The sequence below is a fragment of the Haliotis rubra genome, unplaced genomic scaffold (genome assembly GCF_003918875.1).
Source record: "Haliotis rubra isolate DU_JTF1 unplaced genomic scaffold, ASM391887v1 Scf365, whole genome shotgun sequence".
Taxonomy (NCBI): Eukaryota; Metazoa; Mollusca; class Gastropoda; order Lepetellida; family Haliotidae; genus Haliotis; species Haliotis rubra.
Window position 1 is genome coordinate 373,847 of NW_025767041.1, and position 15,587 is coordinate 389,433.

General features: G+C 39.0%; 1 protein-coding gene across 1 annotated transcript in view; it reads right to left on the minus strand.

Moving 5' to 3' along the window:
• Nucleotides 1-13,369: 13,369 nt before the first annotated feature.
• Nucleotides 13,370-15,587, minus strand: part of LOC124285650 (low-density lipoprotein receptor-related protein 4-like) — a 43,526-nt gene continuing 41,308 nt past the window's right edge. Inside the window, exon 21 of the mRNA XM_046721911.1 lies at nt 13,370-15,520. Coding sequence (XP_046577867.1) covers nt 15,328-15,520 — 193 coding nt within the window. The 3' untranslated portion in view covers nt 13,370-15,327. The remainder of the gene's footprint in view (nt 15,521-15,587) is intronic.

Consider the following 15,587-nt stretch of genomic DNA (forward strand, 5'->3'; position numbering starts at 1 on the left):
TGACTTTTACCCAGGACACATCAGGGACACAACAACAAGAAAATACATCTTTTAAAATCATTTTGTAAGATGTCAAAAGAATAGTTGAGAAGGAAATCGATTTGTGGTAGAAATGTGTTGACGATGTTGAGACAATTAAGGAATAATACTGTCGAGTTTGGATAAGGATGACGACACAGATGTTGTATTGACATCACGGTACATCAAAGTAGATGTTTCATCGACTTTTGCTAATTGGGCCATGAACCACCGACCTGAGCAAACCATGCGATAATGTCAGATATATTCTGTCGTGCACACAAGTAGCATGTTCTCTCTTTTTATCAACTTCATTTGTTAACCTTTTATATGTTTATCATTATTCACATGATAAATATGTTTTTACACATGGGTTGGTTAAAAAAAATACAATAACAGTAACCACTTACTACACTACATCTACACTAAATTCCAAATCTCCATTACTCTTTACTTGTTTCATATTTTGTACCTTTTTAATTCGGCCCCCATTCAAATTTCCCTTAACACTCAGTTTTTTTGGTTGTTGTTGTTGTTGTTGTTTTTTGGGTAGTACACCACCACTCTTTCAAAATTTCTATTTTTGGTTCCCCCTCATTTCTTTAGAAGTGTACTACCCCGTCGCCGAAATACCTTAGTTGTGAGTGCGACGTTAAATAAAGCAGATAACAACAAGTAGCATGTTGGTGTTGGCAGACTTTCAATCACCTTCTGTTACCCACCAATGACGGGAGCACGATCGCTGCCACCAAATTACATGATAGCAATGAAGGAAGATCTACAGTGTGTGATGATGAAAGCTGATTTTTTAATTAGAACAAGTGATACTTTCATCATATACGAACATTTTCAAGTATCGCGCTAAAGACGGGTGCCATTTGTGGATGCTAGGGAGTAATCCATGAGGTGATTCTCCTTCTTATTATAAGTATCATTACTGGCTTCTCTTGTACGGAGGTTTCACACAATTTCAAGCTTTAATCAAGTATTATTTTGGAGGCCTTTGAAGAATTGTCTATACCGTGGCCAATGTTCTTGTGATAATATATGATCCTACAGCAAAGCAGCAATCGTATAATTATCATTATTTTGCTAAAGCAATGTTTGTTACAATTCAAGTGTAGTTTCAGTTTGTGGGAATACTTGTTGTACATCCAACTATTGTAAACATGGATGCTACCTTGCTGGTAAATACACAGTGAACCCGACTCCGCGGTTAAACAGCATTCACCGGCCACCAGTCAACGTGAAACCCAAGGTTTTAATGCATGGGCCACTTAATTAATGAGTGTAGTATTCCAGCACCACAAACACCTTGCACATTATCCCTCACAGCAGACCTGGTTCGAATTTGTTCATAACGCAGAGGAGGCCGCCAATATTCTCGTGTGCCACGGGCATGTGCAACAATACCCAACGCAATGTTACTATTGAGAAAACTCAACACAGTACACTAGCCTAAATTCATCTTCAAGGTACAGTACAACTAGAAATTATTGAGAATTTAAAGATTGTTAGTTTGTTTTTTTCACTCATTACTCACGTTTTAAATGTCAATATTAGCAGAACATAACTCCAGATTCAAAGACAGGTGAACAGTTAGTATTTTGTCAAGTCACCATGGGCAGCAATGCAGGCTTCAATGCGCCGGGGCATACTACTGATCAAAGAAGTTAGAAAGTCGTGGTCCCATGCTGTCCCCAAACATTTTGTATTGGATTTAGGTCAGGGCTATAGCTTGGCCAATCTAATAATGTCATATTTTGGGTCCGAAACCAGGCCTGTGAATGCTTTGAACGATGTTTTGGGTCGTTGTCCTGCTGGAAAATCAAAAATGTTCCATAGAACACTTGAGCAGATGGAAGTAAATGTCCCTCGAGAATATCTGTGTACCGCTCACTGTTCATATTCCCTTCAAATACTCAGAGGGGCGTTACCACTAACACAGATATGCCACCCCACACGTTAAATTTCGGACTGTACTTTGGGCGCTGATACCAAAGTTTTTCAGTTTGTTTGGTCCAGAATTTCAATGTATTAGGAAACAGCCACACAGAACTTTCATCTGAGAAAATCACATTGTCCCAGTTAAATTTCTATGCTGTAAGCACCAGTTCAACCTTCGCTCCTTTTGTTCAGGTTTCATGATCGGTGATGGAATTCCTCGACTTTTCTGCCAACCCATTGCATGCAGCTCAGTTCTAATTGTCTCCTTACAGACAGCCACAGTTCCTCTATCAATCATAGCCAGCCTTCAGTTTTCTAAACTCCTTCGTTTGTTTTTAGAAACAAGAATACCAAGCCGCCTCCTGTCACCGAAAGTCAATTTTCTGGGCCTACCTGCGCCTCCCTGGTGCTCAATGCCATATCCATTTGCAATATTTTTCAAAACACGATAAACAGTGGACAAAGGGATGCCTGTTCTACTTGAAATCACTTTAGCTGATCTGATGTCCTTGTTATAATACTCTAAAATCAACTTCCTCTTCTCTAAATCATCCATACCGAGGATAACTGAAAATGTCGTCTGCTAGCAAGTAAACAAAGGGGGCTAACTCTTCACAAACTAATGAAAAAGGATTAACGGAGTTGTCTCTCCTGAATGAAACCAGGCACTTGATAGCTGGTCAAGGTTGTTTATACTAAAAATCCAATTAAACATATTCCTAAAATTCTCAATAATTTATGGTCATACTATATATCTTCACATTAACCTATTAATATTCAGTACGCATGCGTTCTAACTGACTGACTGACTGACAGACTCACTCACTCACTCACTCACTGTTCCCCCCAATGATTTGGAGAGTACATGCAATGTCGTTACATTACATTACTTGTCAATGGCAATGACAATAGATATATACATATCACAGCAGTTACCTCGAGTCTCAGATAGGTGTCAAGGATAAGATTATCAAACAGACACTCACTCTAAACATACAGTTATATTACACACTATGTTCGGGGACCCGAAGATCATGGGTCATCAGTTGATAGTTCTGATGGATGCACAATCCACTACTAATTGCTTGATCTGCCTTTTCGACGTTCATCAGTAAATAATAAAGCATGCAACTTTATGGATAGGAACTTATTGTTTATTGCACAGAGCGAGAAATATGTCAGGATTAATATTCTCTTAATAGATATTGAGAAGGCGTTCGATACAGTATCTAAAAATTTCTTAAATATCATTATAGCGAAATTTGGTTTTGGTCCTGAAATTATTTGTTGGATAAATATACTGACATATGAAACATCATCCTGTGTAATCTAACGTGGGGCATTATCTGAATTTTTCGTAAATGACCGAGAATGCAGGCAAGGCGATCCTCTGTCATAGTACCTCTATATATTTGCCGCTGAAATACTTGGTTGTATGATTAGAAGTAATAAGAACATAAAAGGCATTGCTATTGACAATAATGAGTATAAGGTAAATTAATATGCAGATGATACTGAATTATTTCTTGATGGGAGTGAACAAAGCTTAAAGGCTACTATTGATGAGATTAATACTTTTTATAAAATGTCAGGATTTAAACTAAACATTGATAAGGCCAAAGCTATATGGATTGGCTCAAAGAGAAATAGTATTGATATATTTTGCAAAGACATTAAAATAGAATGGCAAAATGGTGTGTTTGAAGTCTTGGGAGTTAAATGGTGAGGTGAAATTGGGTTTAACGTCGTGCTTAAGAATATTTCGCTCATATGACGACGTGCATGCGTGTGAGTGTGTATGTGCTGCTGCTTGTACTAGCCCAGACTGAAGCTGGTTTTATAGTGCTAGCCCACTGAGATACCACGCCGCAGTGAAGCATAAATACCCCACTCAGACACATTATACTGACTCCGAGCCGACCAGTCCTTGTTCTACCCATAAATGCCGAGCGCCAGACAGGGACCAACAAGTACCATATTTTAACGTCTTTTGGTATGACGCGGTCGGGGATCGAACCCGCGACCTTCCGCTCTCCTGGGAATTAAATTCCACACAGATCTTAACAATTTGTGGGTAATTAATGCCAGAAAAGGACTAGAGGAAATAAACAGACTGCTTGCACAATGGAGGAAAAACAATTGACATCTGATTGGCAAAATAACTGTCATAAAATCTTTGGCTCTGTCAAAACTTGTTCAAATATTCAATACTTTGCCTAATCCTCCAAAGGATTTCATTACTTCATTGAAGAATATCTTCCTCAAATTCATATGGAAACCTGATAAAATCAAAAGGAACAATTTTGAAAAGGATATACAAAGATGGTGGATTAAGGATGATTGACACTGCAACTTTTTGTGAAGCATTGAAACTTGCCAATCTGAGATCATATTGTAGAAAAACAACCATTGAAAACCCCTGTAATATTCCTTTTGATGTCATTTTACAATTTTACAATCTGGTGCAAATGTTGATCAAGTCACTCACATCGATAACCCTTATTGGAAGGATGTTTTGAAAGTATGGAAGAAATATTGTAATAAAAGACATGTGAATTCTGGAGATATTTATGAAATCTTAGCCAAACCACTATGGTTTAACCGTAATTGCGAAAACCCAACATATTACAATAAAACTGGGCAAGTAAGGGAATTCTTACAATTAAGGATCTATGTGACAAAACTGGTTTCCTATCGTTTGACAAGTTGAAGGCAATTTATGGTATTAAAGGCAGATATTTGGACTATTTGCATGTTTTGAATATACTACCCGATTCCGGGAAATATACCATTAGACACTCTAGAAATATCCCAGTTAATAACTTACTCCTAACTGAATGCCATTTGAATTTACTGAAACCATGCACAGGCTCTAGAATTTTTTTATGATGCTTTGATTTTTAATGAAGAGTTACCTAAAGTGTGTCTTAAATGGCAAGCATCTGTTGCTAATGATACTTTTGATTGGAATAGGATTTTTATATGACGTACAGATATGGTTTGAAAGATGTTTGATAACCAATACAAGTTTTTACATGGTATTATCTATACTAAAATGAATTGTTTAAAATGAAATTTGTTGACAATTTAGTTAGCTTTTTTTGTAATGAGCTGAATGAGAGTACTTGTCATGTATCTGGAATGAACTTGAAGTTTGAATGAACAATCATACAGAGAACACAATTGAAATAGCAAAATACCTTGTTTGGTTTGGAACATTAGATTATTGAAAAAATATATCCATTTATGTGGGATTAAACAACATGCTCCAAAACGTCAAAGATATTTGGTTGCTTTGAGAAAGATTCATTGCAAATATAAATAATAGACTTCAGGTATCACGACAAAAAATGGCTATCTATATTCCCAACTCAGCAATAAACCTAGACTCACTATTGGTATATAATCTTGAATTGTGTGTGGCAAACTCTGAAAATGTTCTGTATAACGGTGTACTCTAGGGAACAATAAAACCTCTCTGATGATAATGTACTCTTGATACAGACTACAAGTTTACAAGAAACTTCAGAGATGATACACGTGTCTGTACTCAGTGTAGTTGTTCCATACTGGAATAGAATTCGCACGGGAGGGTTTGCAGTTACCTTTAAGTGCAGGACTAGCGTCCCAATGGAGAGGGTTTACAGACTCGCACTTTGTACTACAGTATTGTGTTTACGGTATCACCAATAAGCAGATGTCTCCATTATTATGTCTCCTCTATTATTAATAAATTACAAATATGCCCAACATATCGGAGAGAATAATGTTCTCTTGCACAGACCTCATCCTGGGCATTGTGGTCTGGTTGTATGTCTCAACATTCTGAATACAGTATACCCTGGTTATAATGCCACCGTTTGACCAGGAGAAAATATGGCATTATATCCAGGACGGCATTAGACATTTATGAAAGTAGAGGTTTGCGGTTAGCTCGGCAATGTAGCTCATTATTAACTCAGGTAAATATGTCAGGTAATGGTAGAGTCTCTTAGAAATCTGTCACCATAAAGTCTTAAATGGAATATTGTTGTTGAGTACGACGTTAAACAACAAACATACACTACAGATGAGAGCACCCTACCGCCTAAACCTCTCACATAGCACGCAAACGAATATGTTCTATTTGGGAACAAATACATAGATTGCCATAAAATATATTTTGTTATTTTGGTGGTGGTGTGTGGTCCTGTGCGTAGAGTTCAGTTAACAAATCAGTTGAAGTTAAGCAACGTGGGTTGCGGAGAGTCCTGAGAGTGTCTGGGACTTCAGTCCTGCCCCACAACGAAGCACATGTGAATCAGGTGGTCTCACCTTAGGCAAGTGAGTTTGTTCAAACTTGCCGCTGTTCACCCAGCAGAAAAAGGGTATCCGGTGGGATAAGTCATGTGACTATTAACCTTCTAGCGTCTGACAGGCAATTTGGGTTATCTGGGGTAATAATAATCAGATTGTAGCGCCTTGAGCGTGCCCCCCGTGGTGCGGAAGTCAGCGCATTACAAATGACTTCAGTATTATTGTAATTATTATTATGATGATGACTGTAGATAGTTGTTTTCCTTCCCCCGGTGAACTTCCCTGCAACATGATTTAGGAGGACAATAAACATTCAGTGAGTGAGTTTAGTTTTACGCCGCTTTTAGCAATATTTCAGCAATATCACTGCGGGGACACCAGAAATGGTCTTCACATATTGTACCCATGTGTGAAATCGAACCCGGGTCTTCGGCGTGACGAGCGAACGCTTTAACCACTAGGCTACCCCACCGCCCCACCAACAAACAGTCGAACTGTGAAAATATCCAGGTAGTACCCGTCTGTATAGCGGCATTTCAATACGCTTCGTGTCCTTTCAGTTCCGTGGAAAATCTGATAAAAATATATTTCTATTCCTTTTTCATAAACCTGGCGAATTCAAGCAAGCAACTGCAAGTAGTCTATTGTCTCAAAGATGTAATAACAGCTGTGTCAGTGCTCTTAAACATATGTGCATGCCTCATTGTAAGCAGCGAGAAGCTGAATATGGAAATTTTGTGTTGCTGTGGGGACAAAATTCTCTTGAGGTTCAGTAGATATAGTTCGGAATTCAATCTTCTCTCAATGACCGGAAGCTTGTTTGTAGACTAATGAACACATTTGACACTACATTAATCTCCACATGAATTCCTGAGTTGATGGCTGTGCCTCTCTATTAACCACACTTGACGACGAGAACAAGGCGAGTATCTCAAGTTAAACAGGAAGCTGATCATTTCGTCACTTCCAGCAAGTGGCTGTGTAACTAGAGAACAACAGCTGACTTGTGATGTGTAGGAAGGAGTGTTGTGTGTGCTGATTGTAACAGCAGCACGGACATGCGGAATGATTCCTCTCATTCAGACAATGATTTTTATGCATGTACGGGTACTTTCCTTCATCCACACGCTAAATATTATACAAGTAAGCGCATACAGATATTTCCCTTCATCCTGACGCTGATTATTATACAAGTACGGGTATACAGATATTTCCCTTTATGCAGACGCTGATTATTATACAAGTACGGGTATACAGATATTTCAATTCACCCAGACGCTGATTATTATACAAGTACGTATACAGATATTTCCCTTTATGCGGGTATACAGATATTTCCCTTCATCCAGACGCTGATTATTATACAAGTACGCTTATACAGATATTTCCCTTCATCCAGACACTGATTATATTACAAGTAAGCGCATACAGATATTTCCTTTCATCCAGACACTGATTATATTACAAGTAAGCGCATACAGATATTTCCCTTCATCCAGACACTGATTATTATACAAGTGTGCTTATACAGATATTTCCCTTCATCCAGACACTGATTATTATACAAGTGTGCTTATACAGATATTTCCCTTCATCCAGACACTGATTATATTACAAGTAAGCGCATACAGATATTTCCTTCATCCAGACACTGATTATATTACAAGTAAGCGCATACAGATATTTCCCTTCACCCAGACGCTGATTATATTATACATAAGCGCTTACAGATATTTCAATTCATCCAGACACTGATTATATTACAAGTAAGCGCATACAGATATTTCCCTTCATCCAAACCCTGATTATTATACAAGTGTGCTTATACAGATATTTCCCTTCACCAAGACACTGATTATTATACAAGTGTGCTTATACAGATATTTCCCTTCTTCCAGACACTGATTATATTACAAGTAAGCGCATACAGATATTTCCCTTCATCCAGACACTGATTATTATACAAGTGTGCTTATACAGATATTTCCCTTCACCCAGACACTGATTATTATACAAACACGAGCTTGTGAGCGTCACACCACAGACATGTGCTTACTGTAATACAAACACGGGCTTGTGAACGTTACACCACAGACATGTGCTTACTGTAATACAAACACGAGCTTGTGAGCGTCACACCACAGACATGTGCTTACTGTAATACAAACACGAGCTTGTGAGCGTCACACCACAGACATGTGCTTACTGTAATACAAACACGAGCTTGTGAGCGTCACACCACAGACATGTGCTTACTGTAATACAAACACGGGCTTGTGAACGTCACACCACAGACATGTGCTTACTGTAATACAAACACGAGCTTGTGAACGTTACACCACAGACATGTGCTTACTGTAATACAAACACGAGCTTGTGAACGTTACACCACAGACATGTGCTTACTGTAATACAAACACGAGCTTGTGAGCGTCACACCACAGACATGTGCTTACTGTAATACAAACACGAGCTTGTGAGCGTCACACCACAGACATGTGCTTACTGTTATGCAAACACGGGCTTGTGAACGTTACACCACAGACATGTGCTTACTGTAATACAAACACGAGCTTGTGAGCGTCACACCACAGACATGTGCTTACTGTTATACAAACACGGGCTTGTGAACGTTACACCACAGACATGTGCTTACTGTAATACAAACACGAGCTTGTGAACGTTACACCACAGACATGTGCTTACTGTAATACAAACACGGGCATGTGGAACTTTTCTCAACATGCATATGGTGATTGTACTGCAACCAGAGACATGTGATCACATCACCACATACACTTAATGATGGCAATTCAAGTACGGAATATGTTTCTACATCCACATACTCAACATTAAGCAAACAACGGGCATTTGGGCATTCCACACATCCATAAATATATTTTAACATTAAAATTAACATTTTATTACTTTTCTGATTACACTCCTATATCGTTATGTGTTTAAAGTAACAGGGAATCCAAGACGCAAGTCCATGAACACATACACATTATTAATTTTGGCAGTAATTTGATATATTTTACTAAAAGTGAAATTAAAATTAAATTAAAAAAATAAATATATGTTTTGTACTTGTGAACTTGGAGTTTCTTCCATAGATAAGTGCACAGAAAAATGCAAAAAAATATAACATTAACCCGAATAATGTCTCTGATAAATCAGATGCATTTGCCAGAAAACTACATTGCACATATGAACGCAGCTATCAATAGGTATGTTAGACACAGCTATCAATACGTATGTTAGACGCAGCTATCAATACGTATGTTAGACGCAGCTATCAATACGTATGTTAGACGCAGCTATCAATACGTATGTTAGACACAGCTATCAATACGTATGTTAGCTATCGCGTATGTTAGACGCGGCTATCAATACGTATGTTAGACGCAGCTATCAATACGTATGTTAGACGCAGCTATCAATACGTATGTTAGACGCAGCTATCAATACGTATGTTAGACGCAGCTATCAATACGTATGTTAGACACAGCTATCAATACGTATGTTAGACACAGCTATCAATACGTATGTTAGACGCAGCTATCAATACGTATGTTAGACGCAGCTATCAATACGTATGTTAGACGCAGCTATCAATACGTATGTTAGACGCAGCTATCAATACGTATGTTAGACGCAGCTATCAATACGTATGTTAGACGCAGCTATCAATACGTATGTTAGACGCAGCTATCAATACGTATGTTAGACGCAGCTATCAATACGTATGTTAGACGCAGCTATCAATACGTATGTTAGACGCAGCTATCAATACGTATGTTAGACGCAGCTATCAATACGTATGTTAGACACAGCTATCAATACGTATGTTAGACGCAGCTATCAATACGTATGTTAGACGCAGCTATCAATACGTATGTTAGACGCAGCTATCAATACGTATGTTAGACGCAGCTATCAATACGTATGTTAGACACAGCTATCAATACGTATGTTAGACGCAGCTATCAATACGTATGTTAGACGCAGCTATCAATACGTATGTTAGAGTGCATGGTACATGTCACATATATCCACCAGGAGGATTCATCAAATCATGAAAGAGCTGCATCAAGCAGCAGGATTGGTCACACACATGTACGTCTGTCTACCAGAAGCCTCGTCAGGTTTACCATACGTATCTGCCAAAGGGGTGTACTGCTACATATACGTTCTACGCCTCCCTGTGGAATCACCTCGGAGAACATTACCAATAGAACATTGTGTATTGCGTCATGTAGTAGACAGGATGAGAGTATCGCTTGTTGTACACGATCACCAGGGGATGGAATATAAACAATTACATTCGTTCATCCAAACTATACAGCATAAGAACAGTGACACCAAGATAACTTGTAACCCTGACAACAGTATTCCTAACCGTTGATTGAAAATCACACCTTTCGTCAACACCAATGATTCTTAAAGTAGACTCACATAAATCTGTTTGAGAACGTTATAGACTCAGCGTAGCGTCTTGATGAACATACATGTTACCATTAATCAAAATAGGTCTTCATATATCGTGACATTATATGGCTTAAAAAGGATGTCATGTGTGACCTGGAAGGAATGACAATGATCTGTGAACTTACCTGAGTCGCCGACTGAAGATGTACACACAGGTGCTACAGACTACAGTTCTTATATGGGGCAGCACAGGTGTAAATATAGCCATGTCACAGCAGGGATACAGTTACATGGGTTGGGCCGCGCAGTGGGAGGGGCAGGGGAGGGTTTGACACCATTCCTCATGACGATTCCAAGAATTCTATTTTAGAAGATCTTCTCCCGTAACCTGTGTTTATTTTTTTATGACAATAATGTTTGGTGTTGAATTCAGGACAGCAAGTTTTGTTACAGAATTAGTGCGCAGTAATGATATGCGCAAGAAACCGTGTTTACAACATGCCTGGAAATGTCGGTAAAAGCAGCAAATTGTCAGGTTTAAGTGACGTCTGGTGGTTGGTGGAGATTCCAGCAGGGCGGGATGACGCAGCCAGAACAGTCAGGAGATAGTTTGGTCATGGCCCGGTCATGAAGGCGGTCATTATTGCTACAAGGGAATTGCATGTCACACTATATATCCACTACAACCAGTGCCTCCAGGCAAGTTCGGAGTCTTGCCGACCGTTTAAACAATACAGCTATCTGAGGCAGAGATTTAATCATAGGTGTCTGCTTTGCTGGGGGCGTCTTGTGACGAACGCAGACCACACCCACCAGTAAGTCGGTAAAGGTAGACATATGCATTGGGTACTGGCACTGCATGGTATTCGTGTAGTAGTTATATGCACTATATTTGTGAAATCAAAAGAAATCATGCTGACATCACAATTTAACAAATGACAACGGTGAATTGGTAAGTAATTACAAATCGTATGGTGTCATGTGGCCCACGAATCGTCCCCGAGGTGGTGTCAACATGTGTAAGTGTTGCCCACGTCAACGTGCATGAGTTACCAATAGCAATTAAAGGCGATAACGACAAAACTCAGACGCTGCTTCAAAGGCCACAGGCCACAATTATGATAGCATCTATGTGGCCAAGCCAATTCGTTGACTGATTCACAGACCAATACTATGATTGCGCCTGTTTGACCATAGTAAGCCCGTCATGATAACATGAATGTCACCATGTTAATTCATAGGCTCATAACCGGACGACACATACAGTAAACGCCAAAAGAAACGTATACCCTCCTTCCTTAATGACGGAAGTACCTATCTTCAGCTGGCGTTGTGATGCGTGGATGTCCACGTCTTGGTCTGTCTACGGTGACCCCAGTCTGTCTGAAGCCCTGAATAAGTCTTAAAACCGTAATACGGTGGCATCCGAGGGCGTTGGCAACAGCATTGTATGTCGACCCCATCTGCACCATCCCAATGGCTCTTTCTCTCTCTTCAGCTGTTAATCGTAGCATATTTCTCGTAGTTGTGTATCACATCATGTATTCTAGGCTCTCTTCATACCCTATAGAAATATTCGAGATGTGAAATGGATGCAAATACTGCTTGTAGTGTACTGAGTATTGCTGCGTTTTGGCGATTGATATTGCTATGTGTAAACAGAAAATGGAAAAAATTTACTTTGCAAGCAAAAATGATAACAAAGACAATTTTAGATGTTCCTAAACATTTTTTCACAATATCAAAGACACGTTTTACTTGTTTTCACTAATGCAAATCAGCAGAAAATGTTTTGAAAGACTGAAATCATAGGAACGATTATTTTACAATTTTACACAGTTGTTTCTTGTTTAATGTTTTGAAAAATAGTGACTTTAAAAGGTTTATCATTGTCCCAAAGCAGAATTTTATTTCAACCTTTCTTTTGGACAACAAAATTACTGTTTCGACATGGACTAATATAGGACAATTTAACACTTCTGAAAAATGCTTTTCACCTAAATATGAATGTATTTGAGAATTTCTTTTCGTGATTTGCATAAAGCTTTGTTGTTAGGTTTTCCTGTAAACTAATACCTTCTCACATATCTTTGATAGTTTTGCAGTAATTCATAAAGGTAGGAGGGTGACGTTTCTTTTGGCGTTTAGTGTATATGTATATATTGCAATTTTGATTAGCAGGCTGATATCAAACCTTATATGCGTCTTTGATTCACTGGATAACACTAATGATTCACCTGGCTGACAATGCTGATCTATAAGCGGATGCTAACATGTTGACGTCTATGTGACGAAGCAAATGCCGACTGATACATGTGTATGATATTCACGTATGCACCATTATGTCAGGAAGCAAAGTCTATCGTTAAACAGTCTAAGTGTCAACACGCAGATGTCGTATATTACGTTAACATCAACCTGATCTGACGTTTGATACAGTGATAACACCAATCATATCAGCAGGCTTATTACTTGGATAACACATGCCACATCATATTGACCGTGAAATGGTTGATAACATCCACGTGATCTGACTGACCCTTAATACGTCCCTGATCTGACTGACCTTTAATACGTTGATAACACACATCTTATTACACTGTCGTTTGTTATATAATCACATTAGTCCCCATGTGTTATTTCGTGGCAGTTAACGCACTGAAGACAAAAAACCCAATTGTTTAGCTCATCATTTATTCAAACGGTTACATCAAACAAATGGCTGTTGTTGGTGTATAAAAGCAATGACATATCTTATATATACATTTTGGGTGTTGCTAAACATCTAACCTCAGGGGCAAAAGAAAGTAAACCGATTTTTTATTTAATTAAAAATAGAATGAACTGTTGTCAAGTTTGATTATGCCTATTTAAAGATCACTTATTCCTGGAACAGTTTGTGAAAGGTAATCTGTGGCTTAGAATTGTAGAATAACTTAGATTATAATATTTAGAGGTCCACAGTATATGTAATGCATTAACATGCATGCAGGATGAAGATCACCATATAGATCCATTTCGTTCTGCATGTGTTCCCCAAGATGGCCGCTCCTAAACAAATCCTGTTTTCAATGCACATCGTCAATTTCGGTATGATATATTTGAGAAATGATAAATGGAGTTGAGAAAACATTGAATGTGCTACCTGTTTTGGTCATGAATGCGTCGTGATATCTAAATGATCATGTTCAGAGTGTCGTGATATCTCTAATCATGAACAAAGTATCATGATAACCAAAATCCTTGATACCAACCCGATTAGGACTCAGAGGTAAATGTGTTTGTTCTTTCATTCATAAAGAATAGTGTTACATATTTGTACAATCTTACTGGGGATTTCAGAGTGTCCGTTATTCAGAGAAAGACAGGATTTTATACATAACAGAGCCACAGTAAACGTTATATATGGGCAATCATCACTGTCATGATACTCAAAGACTGAAATAACATACACATGTATACGTACAACTATATACAGTGCCGTAAATAAGCCCATCGGTAGACAGACTGTGTAACATGCGACGTTACGGTCCGACTGACCACTACCAAACTAAGTGCTTACAAGACACGGCCAGGGGACGTTGTTGTCCCTTCTTCAACAGAGGGCCGGTCTACAAAGTGTCGATGTGCCTCAGGAGCACAGACTTGTCATGTCCTGAGATGTGATATCTAAGTGTTGTAATATGGTGACGCTTGCAGTGGTAGGCTATACACTCACCTGACAGTTTGCCATTGCCAGGTACTCAGTTCTGATGAGAACATGTTCCAGAAGGACGAAGCCTGTTTTCCCCACCAGTAGGTAGTGGATGTGAGTAGGGAATCTTGTTTTTGCTTCTCCCGACTACCTCAAACTCTGTAAGTCTCACTGTACGTTCGACTGTTTTGATCTTTCCATTTAGACAGAAACTAACTCTTGCCTCTTAGATTTTCTCTCAGGTGGAATGGACAACACAAAAACCGGTACTGAGATGTTTTGGAAAGCATCCTTCGTTCCCGAAAACGTTTTGAAAAAGAAATTTGCAAATATACAAAATGGGTTGTGGGTGCAAGAGAGATCTTTACTCTCCATTGTGAGAAGAATGTCGTTCTCCTGAAGAGTTTTCAATAACTATACCTGTCTCTACCAAAGCTCCTCTCCCCCCGCAGGTCACGAGATCGGTATCTCTGTATGGTAATATTACCGCACTACCGATATTCACAGTCGCATCCACTTAATGTCCGAGTTGTCACCATGGCAACATGGCATGACGACTATGTCTTCAAGGGAAACATAATGTGACACAATTGTTAAAAAAAATGTATTTCGTAAGTTAAATGGCAGAGTCCCACCCTCAAGGAAATCCTATGTACACGATGATGACGATTATTGTGGTATTCAATAAATACATGGTAGTTAATCAGTCTCTAACTGGCAGCCAAACACTGCTCAAGCTGGGATATAACCAAAAACATTATTAGCTTTTCAAATGTCAGTTGCTTCCATGATGGATATTGTCAACAAGTGCTGACAAAGGTAAAGCAATGCCACATGATGGCCAATAAATACACAGATGGTAACATATCAAACCATTCTTGGAATGAACTGGAATGTGACAATGTTTAATGATACACCGCAGTAAGGTTACTTCAATGTCTTCAGTGTACGTTGTAAGCGTCTTTGTCGCCGTCGTCGTCGCTGACACAGTCGTAGGCGGGGTTCTCTATGCCGTTATCTATCATGACAGGTTCGTCTTTGTTGTTGTCGGGGAAAGTGATGCGGTAGAAGGTGTCGACACGCTGCGGGTCGTCTTCCAGTAGCTTGCCGTGAGGAATCTTGTACTGGCGGTGCCTGTCGACAGCAGCAAGCAGCACGTTAGTTGGGGAGGTTCAAATGAAGCTAATTTAACTTAAGAGGA